Here is a 20,645-nt window from a genome sequence, read left to right as displayed (position 1 = left end):
TTAAACATAAAAATGGCCCAAATTTTGATATGTACGAAATATTTTTTCTTGATCAAATAAGCCTCACAGTTTTCAAATTATCAGTAGTCCCCAACATAGCCTCGTAAGAATCAAAATATGAACGGGATAATTACTAAACTGGGGACGAGTTGCTGTATTGGAGACGATGTTAGTGTTAATTTATTGTACGTTGCTGTAATTACAATGAAAACACGCTACTGGATGAGGTATAAATAAACAGATAGACAAAAAGCATTATCCGGCGAGCTTTTCAGGGTGTACTGTGCATTTTTGTCAGAGAAATATAGCATTAAGCTGGCATATTTTTGTGGTGGAAAGTAAACACATAATGTATAGTATAGTGTACGGCCCAACTTGCAGGGGCACCCAACAACAGTTTTCTCTCAGATCCTTTGAAACGCTATTTTAGGTTATCTGGAGTGCTTTTAAAGCTCTGCAGGTTCATTTTAGTCCGCGCTATAATATTTTTATCTGTTCGGTCATTCTAGGGCACCCTGAGTCTTTTCGAAATTACTAGGGCATCTTTGTTCATTTCCCGAAAACCTTGGGACTTATTTCCTTTCCGAAAATCTTAGATGACCTTTTCTCGGCACCCAAAACGACATCAATCCGAAAATACTATGCCTTAAATTTCCCATATCACGAAATTTCGAGATGAAAATTCCCTCTGAAAAGTATAGGAGATTAAGGGCCTTCCGAACAGATAATTTACTGAAACGATGTGTTGGGTGCCCCTGAACTTGAGCAACAGCTGCAAATACTGTAAAAACAGTGACTAAGATAGTCCTGCACGTGTTTGAATATAAATTACGTCTGTGGTTCATTTATGATATATGATTTATTGTTTTATATATATAACATTTTATATGTAACTGGTTCAGTGCAAATGTTCAGTAAGCACAATTGTAAACTAGAGGAATTTTTTTTATTCGCTTGTTGTAGGAGAAAATAGTTTGACAGAAAAGTTGATTGTAAACAGAAAATAAACGTGCTGCTTTCGCGACCTTCCTTTTCATCCCGTTCTCGTGCATGTAATTTATTTCATTGGATTGATTATTTAGATACGAGGGAAATATAACACTTTAGTGATTTAAAAACTGACAAGTGGCTTATCATGCGGCAGGACCTTTAGGAGAAGCGATGAAGAAGCGATGTTTTATTAAAATTATTTGACATCGGATTTCCATATACAGACAATGTTATTTCAAGACGTGTTTGCCTACCAGTCAAAATGGCGTCAAAAACCGTGCTAAGGCCTATTGTTTCGGTCGTGTACTAGTAAGACCCTAGTAAGCTTTATCCTGCAATTTTTTTTTATATGCCCAGGGCGCGGACATTAGTTCTTGTTGTAAGATATTGTGATTTCGTGTGTCCTTTTGATGCGTTCTTTTGTAAAATTGTACTTGGTCAGTTTCTTGTTATTTTCGTTTACACGTGTAAAACTCGTGTTTATTTATTTATTAAAGTTGCCTCATCACGTCAAGGTAATTTTCTATATCAGATGAATACGATCGATACCATCTATGAATTTTACATAATAAGACTTGTTTTTCTGATCCATCAGTCACTGGTTAGCCTTTTTCCACTGTTCCATTAAAAGATAACATTGTGACGCACCATAATTTTGACCAAGTGGGTAAAAGCGGATAAGTTGTAAGGAGAGTTGGAGCAGAAGAGCTACGTTGGAGCCCGATCTGACGTAAAACACTGAGAAAGAAAATTGACTACCGCCCAGAAAGGTAAGCGCTTTTAAGTAACTGGCGGATGCATTGTCAGTAATTTCTTGTATTCTCACTCAAGCGTCTGAGCCGGGGAAGAGCGTTGATCTCGTCAAGATTATGCAGGGTCACAGTTGTATTATTCTTTCCTGTTGGTGTATTTTGGCAAAATCAATTCTTTTTTCCGGTAGGGACCACCTGGCCATGGTTGACATACAGTCGTAAACATGTTTTTAGTACACTATAAAGTAAGGCGGGATTTGAGGGATACTTGTAGAATTGATGTCAATAGAACAGTTTTAGAATAGATGACAGAAGAAGAAGTATCTTGTGAACAAAGAAGGCCTACGAAGATTCCCGTTACCTCTCTGCTTAGCTTAGTGAGCCTCCCAACAGCTGGTGGATGAACAACGCCCCCTAATGTGGTTTATCTTCGAGTGAAAATTTAAAAAATTCCAAGCCAACTTTTTAAATTGCATCAGTAGCAGCCGAAAAGTATTGCACCGAAACTATTCATTAATGTTTTGGGGTGTGGATGGCCAGTTAATCGTAACCAAGTATAACAGTAGTGAATGCAGAGATTCTCGGAGAAACCAAGAGAGTGGACATCAGCGTGGTTTCTCTCCAAGCGTTTCGAGAGCGGCAGGAGTCAAAAGATCTCGTCAGATAGGCAAAGACTAGTTCATCACGACTAAAAGATCAGCGTATGTGTTTGTAGCTTCTACTACAAAGTCACTAATTAAATATGCCCTAGAGAGTGGACATCAGCGTGGTTTCTCTCCAAGCGTTTCGAGAGCGGCAGGAGTCAAAAGATCTTATCAGATAGGCAAAGACTAGTTCATTGCGACTAAAAGATCAGCATATGTGTTTGTAGCTTCTACCACAAAGTCACTAATTAAATATGCCCTGAATGGAATCGCTTTTCGTTTTAATGCAACGTTATTAGGAAGATTAATAATGCACGTGACTTTTATTATTATACAATTCCTCAACCATACAATAAGAGAAACGTCTCAATTTATATTCATTATATATAAACTCGGTGGCATGGCCAATTTTCCAATGTTCTCTTTGTGTAAAGAAAACAATTATAAAGAAGTCATGTGATATATAATTTCAAGTTTTGAAGTTAGAAGTGAGTTACGGCCATCAACTTCTGCTCACTACCAAGTTTTGTGGTTTTTCAATTAATTTCTCTAGAGTTGCAATTGCTTTTTTTTTTTTTTGGTCTGCCTAAGCCAAGCCTTAACATACTTTAGAAACTTTAGAAACTTGAACATTATGGTGTCTGTGGACTAGCATTGCAATGGATTAAAAGTTATTTCTCCAACCGTACCCAATTCGTCCAGATTAACGATACCCGTTCCTCCGAACAGATAATTAGATGCGGTGTTCCACAGGGTTCCATATTAGGCCCTTTACTTTTCATATTATATATCAATGATCTTCCCAAAACAACCAGACTGGCAGAATGCCTGCTCTTTGCAGATGACACTAGTATCTTTTACTCCAATTCAGACCCTGATCATGTTGCCTCTGTAATGAATAGTGAACTGACTAAGATCAGCTTATGGATGAAATCAAACAAACTTTCTGTTAACATAAAGAAAACCAATTATGTTATATATAAACCCAAACAAAAATCTGTCCGCATGAGCTCCCAAATTTCACTTGACAGTATACCCCTCAAGCAAGTAACAGAAGTTAAGTTCTTAGGTATTTATATTGATGAAGGTCTCACCTGGAAATCGCATATCAGTTATATTTGCAAGAAAATCTCTAAGTCCGTTGGTATAATGTACAGATTTCGTTTCCTTTTGTCATCAAACACTAAAAAATCTTTGTATTATACCTTAATTTATCCCTATTTAACTTATTGTACTACAGTTTGGTCTTCTACTTATGTAACAAACTTAAATCGCATTTTTCTTCTTCAAAAACGAGCTGTGCGAGCTATGACAAATTCTAATCACCTTGCACCTTCTGCACCTTTATTTGCACAATTGAATATCCTAGATATTCTTAAAGTGAATTCCTTTTGTATTGCAAAATTTATGTTTTCCTATCACCAACGTTTGCTGCCTTCGCCCTTTCTAAATTTATTTCCGACTGGTGGTCAAATTCATAATTATGATACCAGAACCTCAGCTCATTTTCGACCTCACACCTGGCGAACTAATATCAAGCAATTTACTATACTCTATAGAGGGCCAAAAATATGGAATGCTTTGCCATTATCAATTACGTCTTCCCCTAGTCTATCCACCTTCAAAAGAAAGCTTCTTGATTTCCTCAGTTAATTGCACGAAACGTCCGACTCTGTTATGTTTTTATAGTCTTACCACCACCGTATGTTATAAAATCTCAACACAATGTCTTTACTGGTCTTAAAGTCCCAACATATCTCCGAGGAGACCTCTCAGTATAAGCCCGGGGGTTTCTTGAGGTCTCCTCGCCACTTCTTACTTCTTTTACTATTTTTATTTACTCTAAACTTATGTACTTGTAATCCTAGTCTATTATTCATTGTAACTTTCTATGTTTGTATGTCGTGGTGAATAAATAAATAAATAAATAAATAAATAAATAAATAAATACTTGAACCACACTGGTGAGTTGAATCAGTGATTGGATAGAGAAGAGAGACTTAAAAGAGTCATTTATGCAAGAATTGGTCTTTTAATGAGACCGTTGATAAACAAAGGGGAGAATTTCGATGTTAACAATGTCCTTCATGATGCACTCGCGCGATTGAAATGTCGAGGCTTCTCCTCAAGCCTCTGCTTGGCGCAATATCCGCGAGGCCAGTAAAATCATGAAGATGACGCTTGAACATGTTTAATTACTCGGGCCGTAAGGCGGCACGAGTTAGGGTTTCTGTAGCAAATTCTTTTTTATTTTTGGGGTCGCGATGGGCCGAGAGATAAGACCTCGGGCCACGAGTTATTGTTCTCAATCTCGTTTTTTGTTCTCGACTGGCACGAGTTAAGTTCTCGTCGCGTTATAAAATTCTATAAATTCTCGGTGGTGTTCTTTGTACTCGAGCCGTGAGGAGTGTATACAATATGCTAGGCATGCTAGGCATGAACAACACATGCGAGGCATGAACAGCCCCAACATAAACTGCTAACCGCTAAGCTAACCGAGGAGCTATTTAAGCTAACCTGAGTGCTATTTAGGCCAACCGGAGTGCTCTTTAGGCTAACCTGAGTGTTTTTTAGGCTATCCTGAGTACCTCACATGTCTGCCTCGCATGCCTCGAAGGCCTCGCTGGCTCGCAGATTGTGCATCCCCGCCGTGAGGCGCCGAGTCTAAAGTTCACTACATGACGTGTCACATTCAGGATGTCAGATGCAAGACACAAATGGCTAAAAATAAGACTTATTCCTCTAGAATTTATCAACTTTAACAGAAACGGCATTCGCTTACCTAGAGAGGCATTTTGTATTTCCAAGGCGAAGACTCTTAAACTTTATGCGATAAACAGATGCGAAGAAACTTAATCTGTTTATATGTCCTTTATTATAGCGTCGTTTGTGCATCTTTTAACTTTCCAAGTTTTTCAACCATTCATATTTCATCATTCATAACTAACACTTTAAAAATTCTAAAGGTTTTATCGTTTTTCATTTACCTAGCTTTTTTTAGTTCCTCAAGGTTAGTTTTGTTTGACCGAAAATTTGGCAACTAAATTAGTCTATGACCCCGCGGGCCAAGATAGATAAAGATGTCTCACGTTTACTATAGAAAAACAATCATGTAGAAACGGTTTCTGTCTTCAAAGAAAAGGTGGATAACAAATGCTTTCCCCTGAATATTGTATTTTTCATCAGCTCAAATCAACAATAACATAAGCGCAATTTACTGCTTGTGTGATATTACGGGATATTTTTGAGATTGCAATCTATTTGAAAAGTAATTACCGGCACTCCACGCTCATCTAATCCAGAGAGAATTATTCAATAGAGTGTGTGCACGGCGGCCATGTTGGAGGACCGAAACAATACATTGCTTTTCCTTTGGGAAATATATTCTATTTTTTTGCAAATATCTTCTATTGTTTTAGTCCTCCAACATGGCCGCCGTGCACACACTCTATAGGTCACGTTATTCAAGGCCTTTCAAGCCAGTCATTTTGAGATATCAATTGCACAAAAATATGGCGAAAAGTCTGATGCCACGAGGTCTGTTACGTAGGGCTGTTCCGGTACAATAGAAAGCAAAGAATGTGCTAAGGACAAGACATGCTGTAGATGTCATAATGAATATCTTCCTGTAAAGTTGTCGCAGAAGACAGGATGAAGAGACACTATAACAGTCATGCGAGCTTTTTGTATTTGTTTATGTATAGTTGTTTTTTTTTTTTGACCAAAATTTGCCGATGCAAAAACACTGAGGAATTTTTTTGGGCATGCTAAAAAAAGTGGGGATTTTTTTGGGTAGACAAATTCTGAAGTTAGGACAATCTAGCGAAGCGCGACAAACATTTTGATTGTTGATCATTTAGATCCAGGTTTTTCTTGTGTAGGAAACATGTATCTGTTCTTTTGTTTTTGTTCAGTTTCTACCCATTGTTTTCGTCCGTTTCCAATATTCAGGTGTTAAAAATAGACTAAGGTAAAGATTGATAACGATCGGATAACGTGTTTAAAGATATCTTAGGCATACTGCCATCTAGTAAAGAACTGTTTGACTCAAAAAATAGGCTTCCTCTTTTCCTCTTCTTATTTAATCAAAAAATAGACTTTTGATGTTTGCCAGTGTTTTACTCCTTTTTATTTTCTTGGCCTGTTAAATTACATTAAATCGTACACTGGGTGTCTTGATATTTTCCTCCTTGTAAGATTTAGTCTTTTCAGTTGTTAGAGAAGTGCCCACAAGAAACCTACATATGATAGATATTGAAGACCTCATGACTGCAGGCAATCAAACTCTTGTTCGATTCAGTTCCCAGAATTCGAGTTTTGACTTTCGTATCGTTCGTGGATAACATAGGCCTTTTTTGCTACACTCCAATTTTTTTTTCTCATTCATTCAATTATTCCGTAGTTCATTTATTCGTCTATCTTATTCAGAATTTATTCAAATCAGTCACTCATCCGTCAATCCATCCATCCAGCCTTTCATTCATTAATTCATTAATTTATTCATTCATTCATTCATTCATTCATTCATTCATTCATTCATTCATTCATTCATTCATTCATTCATTCATTCATTCATTCATTCATTCATTCATTCATTCATTCATTCATTCATTCATTCTTTCATTCATTCATTCATCCATTCATTCATTCATTCACTAACTCACTCATTCATTCATTTATTCATTCATTTATTCACTCATTCATTCGTTCACTCATTTAGTCATTCATTCATTCATTCATTCATTCATTCATTCATTCATTTATTCACCCATTCAATCATTCACTCATTCTCTCATTCACTAATTCACTCATTCATTCACTCATTCACTCATTTACTCATTCACTCATTTACTCATTCACTCATTCACTCATTCACTCATTCACTCATTCACTCATTCACTCATTCACTCATTCACTCGTTCACTCATTCACTCATTCACTCACTCACTCATTGACTCATTCACTCATTCACTCATTCACTCATTCACTCATTCACTCATTCACTCATTCACTCATTCACTCATTCACTCATTCACTCACTCACTCATTAAGTCATTCATTTATTCATTCATTCAATCATTCATTCACTCATTCACTCATTTACTCTATCACTCATTCACTCAATCACTTATTCACTCAATTAATCATTCACCCATTCATTCACTCACTCATTAAGTCATTTATTCATTCATTTATTCACTCATTCACTCATTCACTCATTCACTCATTCACTCATTCACTCATTCACTCATTCACTCATTCACTCATTCACTCATTCACTCATTCACTCATTCACTCATTCACTCATTTACCCATTCATTCACTCACTCATTACGTTATTTATTCATTCATTCACTCATTCACTCATTCACTCAATCACTCATTCACTTATTCACTCATTAACTCATAGATTCATTCATGCATTCATTCATTCATTCATCCATTCATTAATTCATTCATTCTTTCATTCACTCATTCATTCATTTATTCATTTATTCATTCATTCAGGGCTACACTGGTTGACCAATAATTTTCAAAGCGTAGTTTATTTCCAAGATTACTGGGTTAAGAAACATACCAGGAATGCCATAGTGAAGAAGCGTTTTTGCACATGGAGGTCGAGCCCGGGAAGTCTTGTCTTATCATGTTCCTGATGCCAGAGTAACACGGTCCATCAGGAATGAGCCGTTTAACTTGATTGAGGCTACTTACTAAAGCGAATGCTTTCTTGATTCTGTTGTAGATACAAAATGGAGCAGATGAACCTGATCATCTCGACTGTGTTGATAATTTTGGGGACATTCAACATTGCAACATTGGCATCTCCAATGAAACATGATCATCCTGAATTTAATTCAGAAAGAAAGGTAAGAATATATTATGATGCACATGATGCCAACATTTTTGGTAGCAAACACATTAACGCGATACTTTTCCTGAAAAATAAGAAAGAATGTAAGCTGAAACCCAGGCAGAGATCGCTAGTTGTAAGTGACGCTTTAGACCAAATAAGAAAAAGAATTCTGTGCAATACATTGTTTGTCTAATTAGCGCCATTTGTCTTGAGAAAAGACGAATATATTACACACATTATGTAGAGCTTGACAACAAGCCTGGTAGAAAACGCGGTAAACGAATCTCATTTTATGCTTTGCGCCCTGGTTCGAGTCTCTTTTGAGTGGCTGCTGCATACGGGTCTTCGTTTCAAAAAGTGACTCCAAACTTTTACAGATGCTAGTTGTTAGGGCTCCACGCAAATAACCTGAAAGACGTTCTTTAATTCTAACCCCATTTACACTACAGAAAAAATCGGCAAGGCAAGGATAAAAATCGGCAAAGGTAATTTTCATTTTCGGCAAGGCAAGGGTAAAATGTGCAGTGTAAAAAGTGAAAGCCTGTCATGCCTTGCCAATTTATTTTTCAGTTTTGGGACCACGTTCAGAAGTTGTCCTGTTTTGGAAAAATAGGCGAGGTAAGGATGTAAACCGGCACGTTGCCGGTTTCATGAGGTGTGTAAACGTTCATCCTTGCCTTGAGCACGTTTTGTGACCATATTGCGCATGTCACAAAGCTACGGCACTTGCGTGTAATTGAGTACTTTCAAAATGGCGGCCGCCACGAAAACGAGTGGAAGAAAATGGTCGGAGGAAGAAGTACTGAGAAAAGATTGAACTTGTAGGCTGAAGAAACAATTCAAGGGTTTATCAATGTTATTATCGACAACATGATAAGCAACAGTTGTTTCCTTCTGCACCAGTACCTTAGCATGCTTAATTTTGCATTTCGTTCATGCGGTGGACGTTTCTTCCCGCCTTGTTTCCTTCAGTTTTGTTTGCAATAAGTCCAAATAAGTCAAGCAGACTGTGGACGCCATCTTGAATTAGCAATATGCGCATGCTCACTTTCAATTTAGTAGCCTTGCCTGGACGAAAATATCCTTGCCTAAAATCAAACGAACAAGCGGGTAAAACGGATGTGTGTAAACTGCACATTTTACCCTTGCCTTGCCGAAAATGAAAGTTATCCTTGCCGATTTTCATCCTTGCCTTGCCGATTTTTTCTGTAGTGTAAATGGGGTTTCTGTGGGATGCCAGAATCTCACTTTGAAAAACTCTTGCTCCAGAAATCTGGCGCTAACATACTTTTTTTTTGTATATTCAGGCACACAAGGACTTCTCCCGGCTTTCTATCCAGCGCGGGATGCATGTCCCGGAAAAGCTCGTGCGTCGAGGAGAAGGTAATTTGTTTCAGCTTTCGGCGTTCGTTTATAGGCTTCATAAGCACAACACTATGTCAAATAACACGAAAAATAGGCCCTATTATTTGTCCCACAACATAAGATGACGAAAGACCCCATGAGTTTACCTGTGAATGAAAAAGAGATGAATGAAAGGCATTTGGTTGAACCCGATAAAAAGTATCTGGGAAAATTTACATTCCAATTGTAACTACTTATTTTGCAATTGTCCACAATGCATCGTAGAGTATCAGAATACATATCATCAGTATTTACCTTCATTCACTGTTCGATATAAAACCGGCACCCGTTGATATGTCTTAGCCGTGACGCCTCGTTCAGTTCCTCAACCCTTCCAAAATCATGCTAACGCCGTACTGAGCTCCAAATTATTGACCCCGAAATGACCGCCAATTTTTTTGTTTGTTTGTTTGTTTTTTTGTTTGTTTTCACGCTAACTCCGAAATGTTCTCCAAGTAAACAGGCGATTTCGGATAGACCAAAAATTAAATTAACAACATTTTTACGTATATATTGATAAGTTTGTGTTACGAATATTAACAATCTTCACCCACTCACTCTTTACTCTTTTACTCTTCACACCTCGCCAAACTAAAGGTTAACCATTGTTGTCAGTAAGCAGACTTCCTTTGTTTTCACGACCTTGAGCAATGAGACAATAGAACAAGTTGGTACAAAATACAATTTGAAACAAAAATAAAGTCAACAAGGCATCAGTTTCCATCAAATGGTCCAACATCAAGTATTAAATGCATATTGAGTGGACTTATGAGTATCAGTATCAGAGAAAATGTTCTCGAGATAGATATCATTCCAACACGCACTACCATTGATGTAATATCCACAAAGACAAGCTTTATCTTCAGCTGATGCAAGATGCGTGACAAGTACCATCTCCCGTTGCAGTTTTTCCTCATTCTATGCGCCCTTGTGCTGTTTGTACAAAACACTGAAGGTGCCTGCAATCAATTTGCGTCTTATTTTGTGCTATGGTATTGATAATTGGTTTTTCAATTCGTTGTCAACTTGGCCTTCTTCAAAATTTTGTCCAACCATCAGTAAATATCAAATAGAAGAAAAGGTTCTCGCAGTTATGATACGCAACCACACTAGTAAGTTGCGAAAAAAAACTGAAAAAAAATTCGGGCTTTCAAGAACGGGATTTGAACCCATGACCTCTGCGATGCCGGTGCAGCCGGTGCTCTACCAACTGAGCTATCAAGCCGACTGGAAGCTGGTCATGTTCTGAGTTCATAATATACCCGTGAAGAATAAATGAATATGAAATATTTACTATGAAATACATGTGTAACATGTATATGCTCTGCGGATGAAAGATTAAGTAGAAGAATTTACCGTGGACTGCATAAAATGATGCGTGATAAACGCGACAAACGCTGTACTCCATCTTGGTTGTATCAGCACTCAGTATTAGTACACTGTTGTGAAAACAATTGCAACCTTAAGGCTGGATTACGGTTAATTTTACAAGGCTAAATTAATTATTAAAGTAAAGTATATCGCACTTAACTGTAAAATACTAGAAACCTACTGATACTCACCAAGATAGAACGCTTAATAAAATTACAACACAGGCAACCACAAGAAGCAGTGTCCCCTAAAATCTGCAGTACGAACTAAAATTGTAAACAGACAAGAGATTGTCTTTCCATAGTGTCCTCGCTACTTCCAGATTAGTATAGTATTTCATTTCCTCTTACTATTATCTATTTTAAATTACACATTGTTATGATCGCATGATTTTACTTTTCCATAGATCGAGATTGCTTGTCGTTGTTGAAATCAGGCCATACTCAAAACGGAGTGTACTCTGTGAACCCAGACGGTAAAGGATACTTCAATGTCTATTGTGACATGCGCACTGACGGTGGAGGATGGACTGTGTTCCAAAGAAGACAAAACGGCTCGGTTGACTTCTATCGGGGATGGAACGATTACAAAACAGGCTTTGGTCAACTGACGGCTGAGTTCTGGTTAGGAAACGACAAGATCCACAGGCTGACGGCTTCTAGAACCAGCTCTCTGCGAGTGGAGCTGGAGGACTGGAACGGAGTGAGAGGTTATGCTAAATATGGCAGGTTCAGCATTGGCGATGAGCAGGCGGGGTATCGACTTGATGTGGGTTCATATTCAGGGGCAGCGGGAGATGCTTTAACATATCACAATAACATGTTTTTTACAACAAAAGATAGAGATCATGATTCGTTTAACCCCTACAACTGTGCTGTAATGCAAACTGGGGCCTGGTGGTACAATGATTGCTCTTACTCCAATCTGAATGGAAAATATGGGCAAGGAACAGGTACTAATGGCCCCTATTGGAGCAAATTTAGTTCTGGTAGTCTCAAATTCACCGATATGAAACTAAGGCCATCGTAGAAAGAAAGCAGGTATCGTTTTAGGGTTGGTTCATATTCTGAGACAGCGAGAGATACATTAACCTACCGTACCCAAATTCGCAATTAGCCAATCAGAAGCCCAGTCTACTATCCTGATATCCTACGATATCAAGTCATTGACTTGATATCGAACGATATTATGGTGACTTTCAAGTAAAGTAATGTTACCGTAAGATACACTAAGAAGAGGTTTGACCAACAAAGCAGAAACCTCCTAGTTTAAGATTTAGCTGTTTTTTCCCAGTCGTAAAAAGAGCAAAAACTTTCCCGCCAAAATTAAATTGGAAGGCACTTGCTGAAAAGTTAGTTAATTACTGCAAAGTTAAGACTGAAGCAATTGAGTCGGAGTTTCCAAATTTTTTGCTCAATTTGGATTTTAAAAATTTCGAAAATGAAACTCCAACTAAATTTTTTTTCCATTCATCACTAGCTGTTTGCGCCGTTTGTTGACTCATATTATTCTCCTCGCAGGCCGCACGATTGCATGTCTGATAGGTTTTTTACCGTAACTACTAAAAAAAAATCACTGGATTCTGGACTGAATTTGGGTACGGTAAATACGTCATCGTACCTTTTTGGTACGCTTCGGCGGCACATCAGGGTCATTTGGTCTCTCAATGCGTATTTTGGCTCGACAATACAAACCATGGCTCGACCAAACTTACCTGATTTACCGCCGAAGCGTATCAAAATGGTACGATGAGGTATAAGTATCAATTTTGACAATATAACAAGGCGTTAGCACAAAAGATAAAGATCATGGAATTTATTCCAAAATGGCTATCATTGTAACATTCTTACGTTCCCATTCAAACTAACCCTTCTTACCTCGTTATTAAGCTCAAAAATCAAAACAATATTTTGCCTTAGACTAAGCAAGAATGGCTAATTTGAAAGCAAAGAAAATAATATAAAAATAGAAGCCATTTTGGCATAAGGTTCATAACATAACTATTAGAGACAGTGCATACAACACTGTCGCCCGGTGATTTGGTAGATACCACACCGCTCTCGTATAAAGAAAGCAAGTTTTATTGTTAGTATAAAAATTTCAGAAAAGAGGCAGATTATTTTCACGCGGGTTTTGTATTTATTGCAAATGGTTTGTCTGCGCTAGCCCAGCCGTAATTAAGGTATTGAGAGTAGTGTAATGAAGGCTGAAATCCCGTGTGAGAATCTGCTTGCAACGAGGACGTATCTGGTGTCCAGACAGAACAGATATCCAAACACCGAGAAGTGGACTCAAAAGAATCGGCTGCACGTCATTTATTCTTTGTTTTTTTTTTCTCTTTTACCGAGTATTAAATCAGCTTGAAAATGCGTAACAAAATTCAATAATTGAATAGCCAGGATCTCGTTTTTACAAACGCAAGAATCCTTTGCATGTAAGGGGATTAAAACTTTGTCATCGCTGTGCTTGTGTTAGGAAGACAAAGATATGAAATTCATTTGACGGTGCCGAAGGGGTAAAATTGAGACTGGGACTTGCCTTTTTTTGCACAGGGAATGGGATTTGGTCATTAAATTTGAGATTGGAGCAAAATTTAGGCTGGGAAATGGGATATGATCAAAAGCAATGCTCAGAACCAATAATGCTGGTAAGGGTCGCCAATTACGTAGTGTATGGCGTTCTACCAATTGACTTATTTAAGTCTTACCATTTAGACTATTTGTTTTACTAATTGACTTCTGTTGGTTATCACAATGCTCCCCAAAAATTAAAAGCACAAATTATCATACCCTGAAAAACCTCGCACGACGACTTTCGATAAGGGTGTCAAATAGAAGACGCATGTGATGTTTAGTTGAGGTACAGACATAGTTAGCTCCTAACTACTGTCTTTGATACTTCGCAAGATTTAGTAAAATACATAACTACTTTAAAACCATGCACAGCAACTAGCATTTTACTGGTCAATTGCACTTTTGGTAAACATTCTTTCATTTTAAGTGGCGCCCAAATTATATAATGCACTTCCTTTATACAATAGGTAACGTTGATAATGTTCAAACCTTCTCTCGGCTTGCGAAAACCTTCGTTTGCACGTTTAGGTAAGTATTAACTGTGAAATTTAGTTTTAGTAAATCAAATGTAATTTCTTAGTTTTATTTTGAGGCTTAATGGGGCCCCTCTGAATTCTGAATACCAGCCATTGAGCTGAATAGGGTACCCTGCCGAAATGCGAGGGAAGTAAATTATGATTATTTGTTTATTCGCTTTGCTGTTAAAACAGAAAAACCAACGAAGAAGCCAAGTCTCTAACTTGTATCAGACCTGTCACGCAACAAATTGTTTAGATTAGACCATAATTGTAATTAGCGTCGAATTTAACTGCAAACTGTGAGAGCCTTTTCGGTGTTTTAACAATTTAAAAACTGTTATCTACCTGTTTAGTTTTGAGACTAATTAATTTTGTAAAGCTTGAATATAGTGTCCAATAGAGCTTTAAAATGTTTGGTTAAGTTCTGTGATTAGGCTTATATAAAGGGTATTAATATTTGGCTACAAATTAAAGTCTACGTTAGACCCAAGTGCTGTGTGCTCTATTTGTCTCAGCTCCTCTTCGCAGCCAACGGGTGCTTTTGTGTCTAGTAACAACATTCTTTTGCTCAGGAGACTTTATTGTTAAGTCAAGAAACGGACGTTTTCCAATATATTTCGCCTGCAAAGGGTTATTTGTTACTTTTGACTCAGCTTAGTCAAGCCTCAGCACAGCGGGGTTGTGGGGGCCGTGGGGGGGTGAAGCACAACACGGTTGAAATCGCTTAGGAATAGGTTAGGTTGATTTGTGCTTGAACGCATTTTCAATCCAGCTGTTCAACCTCCCTTAGAGACTTAAGCAGTGACGAAATACATTACATTGCTACTTACAAAATCTTTTTGCTAGAGAATACTCAATAAGTACGTAGAATCAAATGGCTACGATCAATTCCCATCTTACACACAACTACATATTAGCGACTTGTTACTAAGGACACTTTCGTTGCCGTTCCTACAATGTCAATGCTCGTTATCAATGACTCAAATTTCTGCAAGGCTAATCGGACTGCGTAGAAAATTTAACACTACAGCGACATGATAGAGACCAAACCGATAATCAATAGAATGCAGCAACCGTGGACAGCTGTTTCGAGCTGGTTGGCTCTTGTCAGCACGGTGTAGCACAGCAAAAGATAAAATATCCAACGCGGGTCGAGTTGTCTACCAAATGCACGTGGTACTGATTTCGGATGGGCCCAAACTCAGACATCCGTCCACGTCATAGTGCGTGACTACGAACAATGAACAAAAGAACTGAAATATCATGTCGCTGCCGCAATAAGTTAAGTCGTTATCAGTGCCCACTCAATAGATAAGGATGCAAATGTTAAACGGAACCTATCCTCGGTTCTGTAGTATCCTTATCAATTGGGTTTGACTGTCTTGGCTATAGGAAGAAATGTTGAAGGACAGCGTTTCCTAAATTTAAGAGTCAGTTCGGCCGATGAAGACAAATAGAATAAGACAATGCAAATTTTGGAAGGAGATATCGACGATTATTGTAGGAAAATACGGTTAATCGTCCTTAGCCGTTACATTCCATCCGTTCTCGCTTAGCAATCCCTTAGGGCCAAGCTTAGCACGCCAACTGAAAATCAGTAAATGACGTTTCGTCCAGGATTTTTTAAAAACCTTTTTCTTCTTTTTTTTAAAGGTGATTTTATGTAATGTTTAAAACACGAGCAGCAGTGTTCTATCGAGTGGTTTTAGACCCGATAAAACACGTGCTGCGAGTCTTTTGAACGGCTTCAAAAAAATTCCTGGAAAAGCGTGTGTCAAGAGAGTTCCTAACAACGATGCTTTTGTGAACGTTGGAAATTAGTATACGAGAAAAAAACTTAAACACCGCATACTAATAAGGAGGACGTTTTATCGGGTTTTAAAACCACTGCACGTGATGTTTTATCTACCATTTGATAGGTAAATGGGCTTATGAATTATAAATGAGTTTTTTAAGTTCATATATGAAAGACGCCAAATACCAAAAACGATATTAGCCGGTCAACCACAATCTACAACGAATTGCGACTATTAGCCCCTTCTATAATTACACCACCCCACACCCTTCAATGCAATCTCAGACGCATACATCCCTCCGAGAATGAGCACTCCTCCATATAAGGCCGGACGTGAACTGTTAGGCTTAGCTGTATTAAGCTGTTAGCTTAAAGTATTTGAAGCTGTATGTCAAGCTGTCTTTATTGCTAAGTCAAACCTGTACTCTGACGTTCCTCCACTAACTAGCCCCAGGGCCAAAACCAAGCCTTCCCGAAAATTACAGCAGCTGTTTACAAACATTTCTTTGAACATATAGTCTGGGGCTTCTATTCGGGATTTCACTTATTTTTTCAGACGATCAATTTTCAACACCTTTGTTGTATTATATAAACAGTTATAGAAACCTGCAAATGTTATAAACTAAAACGCTTTGCATTTTTCACCTTGATAATTAAATCAGTAAAATATGTTTTTGTTGCTGTTGTCTGGTTGTTGTTGTTGTTGTTGTTGTTGTTGTTGATATTGATGATGATGATGATGATGATGATGATGATGATGATGATGATGATGATGATGGTGTGGATGATGATGATGATGATGATGATGATGATGGTGTGGATGATGATGATGATGATGATGATGATGATCTCCTTTCGCAATTCGTAGTCAAATTCTTGTTTACACTAGAGATACCACTTGAAAGCCAAGCAAAACATATGCTCGTGATTAAAAAACGGTAACAAATTAATGAATAGGTGTGTTCTTCACTACCAAAAGAAATATTCGTTAACCCGTGGAAGATATCACTAGATAGATATCTATTTTATCCTTTTTGAATTTCGTTTTTAACATACTGTATTTATACGCGTTCTTAGTATATATGTATCGATGAATTTAACTAATTTAATTAAATCTCTATTTGTTCGTAACTTTTATATACATGGCCCCTCTGAAAACCACCATGTTGTGAGAGAGCACCCTATACAAACACTGTTATAAATAAATAAATATTATTAGTGAATCCGCAAGGAAACAGAACACCATTGTTGGTCTCGAACATTCTCCCAAGGAGAACAAAACTACAATTCAAAAAAGGTTAAGACATTCGACAGACTAACGTTTTCAAATGTTATTCATACAAGCAACAAGTACAATAATACTAGAAGTCCAGCCGTACGATTGTAAAGCCTTCTAGGTTGCCTTGAAACGTGTATTACCCAGTGTCCCCTGCAGGGAGGGCGGAGGGAAAAACGAATGGGAAGGAATCCCATAAGCCACCGGCACCGCGTTAGATGCTATTTCTTGCGCACTTGAAATTGGCTGGTTTATATGCACGGGAGACTGGTGAAGATCAGCCAAGCTGTAGCTTGAAGTTCCGAGATTTGCGGAAATGGCGTTACCTTCCATCGTGACAGAAATGTCACGCACACCTTGAACCGCGTTGCGCCAGATTTTATAGGGAACTGCAAACAGCAGGTAACAAGGCCAACAGGCGCACCATGCTGGGTGACAATCAAAGAAATGATTAACAGCGGAACAGTTAGTGACCACGAAGTTCGCTCCAACAGCTGCCGTCATTTCAAGACATTCCAGCGAGTCGTAGCGTTTGATGCCTTGAGTTTTCCACCAGCGGAGAATCGTGGGATTGAAATTAAACTGTTGAAATGCAAAGTGTGTTGGAGTTAGGCCTGATGGTTTGACCGTGAGTTTATAGAGGCATTATTTTCGAATTATTAAACCCAGGAAGCGGCAATTAGGAAACGTCCTCGAAATTCATGAGTACCTGGAAGCCTTTGTATTAGGGAGGCAGCGTGGTCCAGTGGTTAGGGCGCCGGACTTGAAATCCGGAGGTCCCGGGTTCAAGTCCGGCTCTGACCACTTGATGGAGTTGTTTCTCGGTAGCCCCGAGTTCAACTCCTCGGCCGCGCTTGTAAATAGCCAGCTGGTCTGCCTTCTGCCAGTTGTGATTTTTATCCATGTTTTTTTCAATTTGTATTATTTCTTTATGAAGTTTAATGCTTGGCCCCACTAGCACTTGAGCTATAAACACTGCCGAGGGTAAATAAAGGTTATGTATGTTAAAAGTTAAGTAAAAGTTAGATTCGATCGAGGACAAGCGGTCAAAAAACCAAAGGGGCTCATCAAATCACCTCTGATTGAAGTACGGATCAGTCTGCTATATAATTATAGAATTTCTTCCAGACAGCCTGGTATCAAAAATCTGAACCCAGGGCCAGATTAATTGCGTTCTGATGTTATATATTAAAATAATGTGGTGATTTTTTTCGTTATAGAAGGAGCTTCCGACGTTAAGGAATATGCCTCCTCATACAGAGTTACTTTTGCGGGAAAAGCAGATCTTAGCAAGGGCTATTGAAATAAAAAAAGAAAACTGGTGGCGGCCACACAATTTTCACAGATAATGAACCAACTGTAATTGAACATAACAATGTATGGCATTTTTTCCATACTTCCATCTGGAAATATGGAAACATTTCTGGAAAATGTGCGGTTACCCGGCTTGGACTTCAACAATACTTGCAAGACCTACTTTTCCAGAATTGTCATAAAACGCGCAAAAATACCTGTAGTACATGTAGCCAACGTTTTTAAAGAAACCCGTATTTCTTGACCCATCCCGAGATGCGCTGTTGTTATGCGCAACAGCAAAAAAGTACCGTCCTTAACTATTATTCAACTGGTCCCGGATGTTCGGTCGAGTGGACTGCGAAGAAACAATGGCTCGCATGGAGAAAATATACGAGGTTTTACTCTTTCCTTTGTCTCTCACATTTGTTTTTTCGTCAAGCACGGCATTTCCTGAAACAAGCTACGATCAAAGACTGATGGATGCGCACTAACCTCAACAGCGAAGCTAGCTTTCTCATCTAACATGTCCTCTGCCTTGTTGAGTCCCTCTTCCAGTGTGCGCCTGACCTCAGGGTGTGATGTGTCAACACTGACGACAAACTCCGGTCTGATGTACCGCTCCTCGTACAGCGACGTGCAATGTTCAGTTCCCCACCGGGCATAAGGGTTCCGCCAGGGGGAGTTATCCGACTGGATCCACCATTCAGGGTCACGCATGCTCAGATATTCACCCCTGTTGTTCAGTCTGGTAAATAGAAATGAAGGGATGAAATGAGTTTCCGACCGGCGCTGACTTTAGAATCGAAAACGTCAGCATAAAGCCACCGCGAAAAAAAAAAAAAACAATGGAATGACTTTCTACATTAAAACAGTATAACAATATTGTTATAAGTTATTATAAAATAATCTGCTATAAGGATAGTTTGCCAATTTTTCCGACTGAAAAATACATCTATTGTTTATTCACATTTCTTTCACAAATACCACTCATCGCCATTCCAATCCTAGCAGTATGCAGGATGTTTGTCCCATAAACCTAGTTTAATGGCCTTAGCTCCCACGATTCTCCTGTAGCTCAGTGGTAGAGCATCCGAACTAGTAATCGGAAGGTCTCAGGTTCCACTCCTGTTGGGAAACTCGGATGTTCTTTTTTCGAGTATGTCATTGTCACTGATTGCAAAATACATCTATCAAGAATAGTGTACTACTATAAAATGAAAACCAAAAAGCTATTAAATAACAGAATTTACCTTTGCCCATGTGGTACATGCCTGCCGCAGGTTACGAACAGCAGAAGAGGACGGTTGAAGATCTGATTCCGGAAGGCATCCAGCTCGCTGACTGTCTTCACGATGTTAATCTTTGGTGTGTTGGAAAGCTCTTGTTTATCGCTGATTATCGTGACCTGTGTGCTGTCTGGAAGCCTCATGTTATCGGTCCCGGTTTTGTTCTGTCTAAATTCGTTTGGAGGATTAGATTTGAAAGCGGAGTATGAAACCAACGCGATTTCAGGAGAGCCCTGCATTTCCAAGACATGCGACGAGAGATCAGAAACACGTATAGCTGTAGTTTCCCAGGTGAACAAAAAAATGCAAATTTAATCGGAAAACTGCTTTCGTCAAAGATTAAGTTTTATTTTTTTTTCTTCTGCTGAATAAATATTTAACAGAATTATATCATTTATTTATTGTAAATGGATACTTTTTCCCTTGTACCAAATATTAATGTCTTTAAAACTCAACGAGTGATGTCAACCCCATTTTACTTATTTTAGCCAATAAAACAATTTTCAGTCCTTGTAAGAAAGTCATAAATTTTTCTTTATTTAACTCAAGATAAAAAAAAATGCCGACCAAATTTAAATATCAAGAAAACAAAATACCATTTCTATTTACACACCTGTTGACTGAATTATTAAAAAATTCATCCTTAAAACTTCCAGCTGTGATTTTCGACGTTTTTCCTTTGCTTATCATTTCCTTAACTCTTTAACCCCTAATTTTAAAGAACAAATTCTCCTATCTTGTCCCCATACGTTTCTTATAAAAGTAATAGGGAGAAGTTATACAGTCCGGCACAGTTATCAAATTTGATAACCGGGACCAAAACAAACTATTAGCCAATCAAAAAGGATAATTACATTTTGGGAAATTCGTAAAATCGTACTGTGAA

General features: G+C 38.2%; 3 protein-coding genes across 11 annotated transcripts in view; 2 read left to right on the top strand and 1 right to left on the bottom strand.

Moving 5' to 3' along the window:
• The window catches only part of LOC146455921 (uncharacterized), a 416,007-nt gene that overhangs the window by 341,433 nt on the left and 53,929 nt on the right, over positions 1-20,645 (top strand). The window lies entirely within an intron of this gene.
• On the top strand, positions 1,643-14,596 carry LOC146455928 (ryncolin-1-like). Its single transcript, XM_085093675.1, has 4 exons — positions 1,643-1,760; positions 8,130-8,253; positions 9,548-9,623; positions 11,422-14,596. The coding sequence occupies exons 2-4, from the start codon at positions 8,137-8,139 to the stop codon at positions 12,042-12,044; spliced, it is 816 nt and encodes a 271-aa protein (XP_084949801.1). The 5' UTR covers positions 1,643-1,760; positions 8,130-8,136; the 3' UTR covers positions 12,045-14,596.
• On the bottom strand, positions 16,289-20,007 carry LOC146455927 (uncharacterized). The gene is made up of 3 exons (XM_085093672.1): positions 19,724-20,007; positions 18,966-19,218; positions 16,289-17,759 (listed from the first exon to the last, which is right to left on the bottom strand). The coding sequence occupies exons 1-3, from the start codon at positions 19,996-19,998 to the stop codon at positions 17,295-17,297; spliced, it is 993 nt and encodes a 330-aa protein (XP_084949798.1). The 5' UTR covers positions 19,999-20,007; the 3' UTR covers positions 16,289-17,294.

The sequence above is a fragment of the Pavona decussata genome, unplaced genomic scaffold (genome assembly GCF_977016875.1).
Source record: "Pavona decussata unplaced genomic scaffold, jaPavDecu1.1 SCAFFOLD_265, whole genome shotgun sequence".
In the NCBI taxonomy this organism is placed as follows: domain Eukaryota; kingdom Metazoa; phylum Cnidaria; class Anthozoa; order Scleractinia; family Agariciidae; genus Pavona; species Pavona decussata.
Note: the sequence above shows the minus strand (reverse complement) of the source record. Positions and strands in the feature narration are given on the sequence as shown.

What these genes read in the sequence shown, in the direction of transcription:
- LOC146455927 (XM_085093672.1), bottom strand. Translation starts at nt 19,998, where the DNA reads ATGCAGGGCTCTCCTGAAATCGCGTTGGTTTCATACTCCGCTTTCAAA. An exon ending in CATGTACCACATGGGCAAAG is followed by an intron (nt 19,219 to 19,723) that starts GTAAATTCTGTT and finishes TCTATTTACCAG; the next exon opens with ACTGAACAACAGGGGTGAAT. An exon ending in AAGCTAGCTTCGCTGTTGAG is followed by an intron (nt 17,760 to 18,965) that starts GTTAGTGCGCAT and finishes GCATTTCAACAG; the next exon opens with TTTAATTTCAATCCCACGAT.
- LOC146455928 (XM_085093675.1), top strand. Translation starts at nt 8,137, where the DNA reads ATGGAGCAGATGAACCTGATCATCTCGACTGTGTTGATAATTTTGGGG. An exon ending in AATTTAATTCAGAAAGAAAG is followed by an intron (nt 8,254 to 9,547) that starts GTAAGAATATAT and finishes TTGTATATTCAG; the next exon opens with GCACACAAGGACTTCTCCCG. An exon ending in GCTCGTGCGTCGAGGAGAAG is followed by an intron (nt 9,624 to 11,421) that starts GTAATTTGTTTC and finishes ACTTTTCCATAG; the next exon opens with ATCGAGATTGCTTGTCGTTG.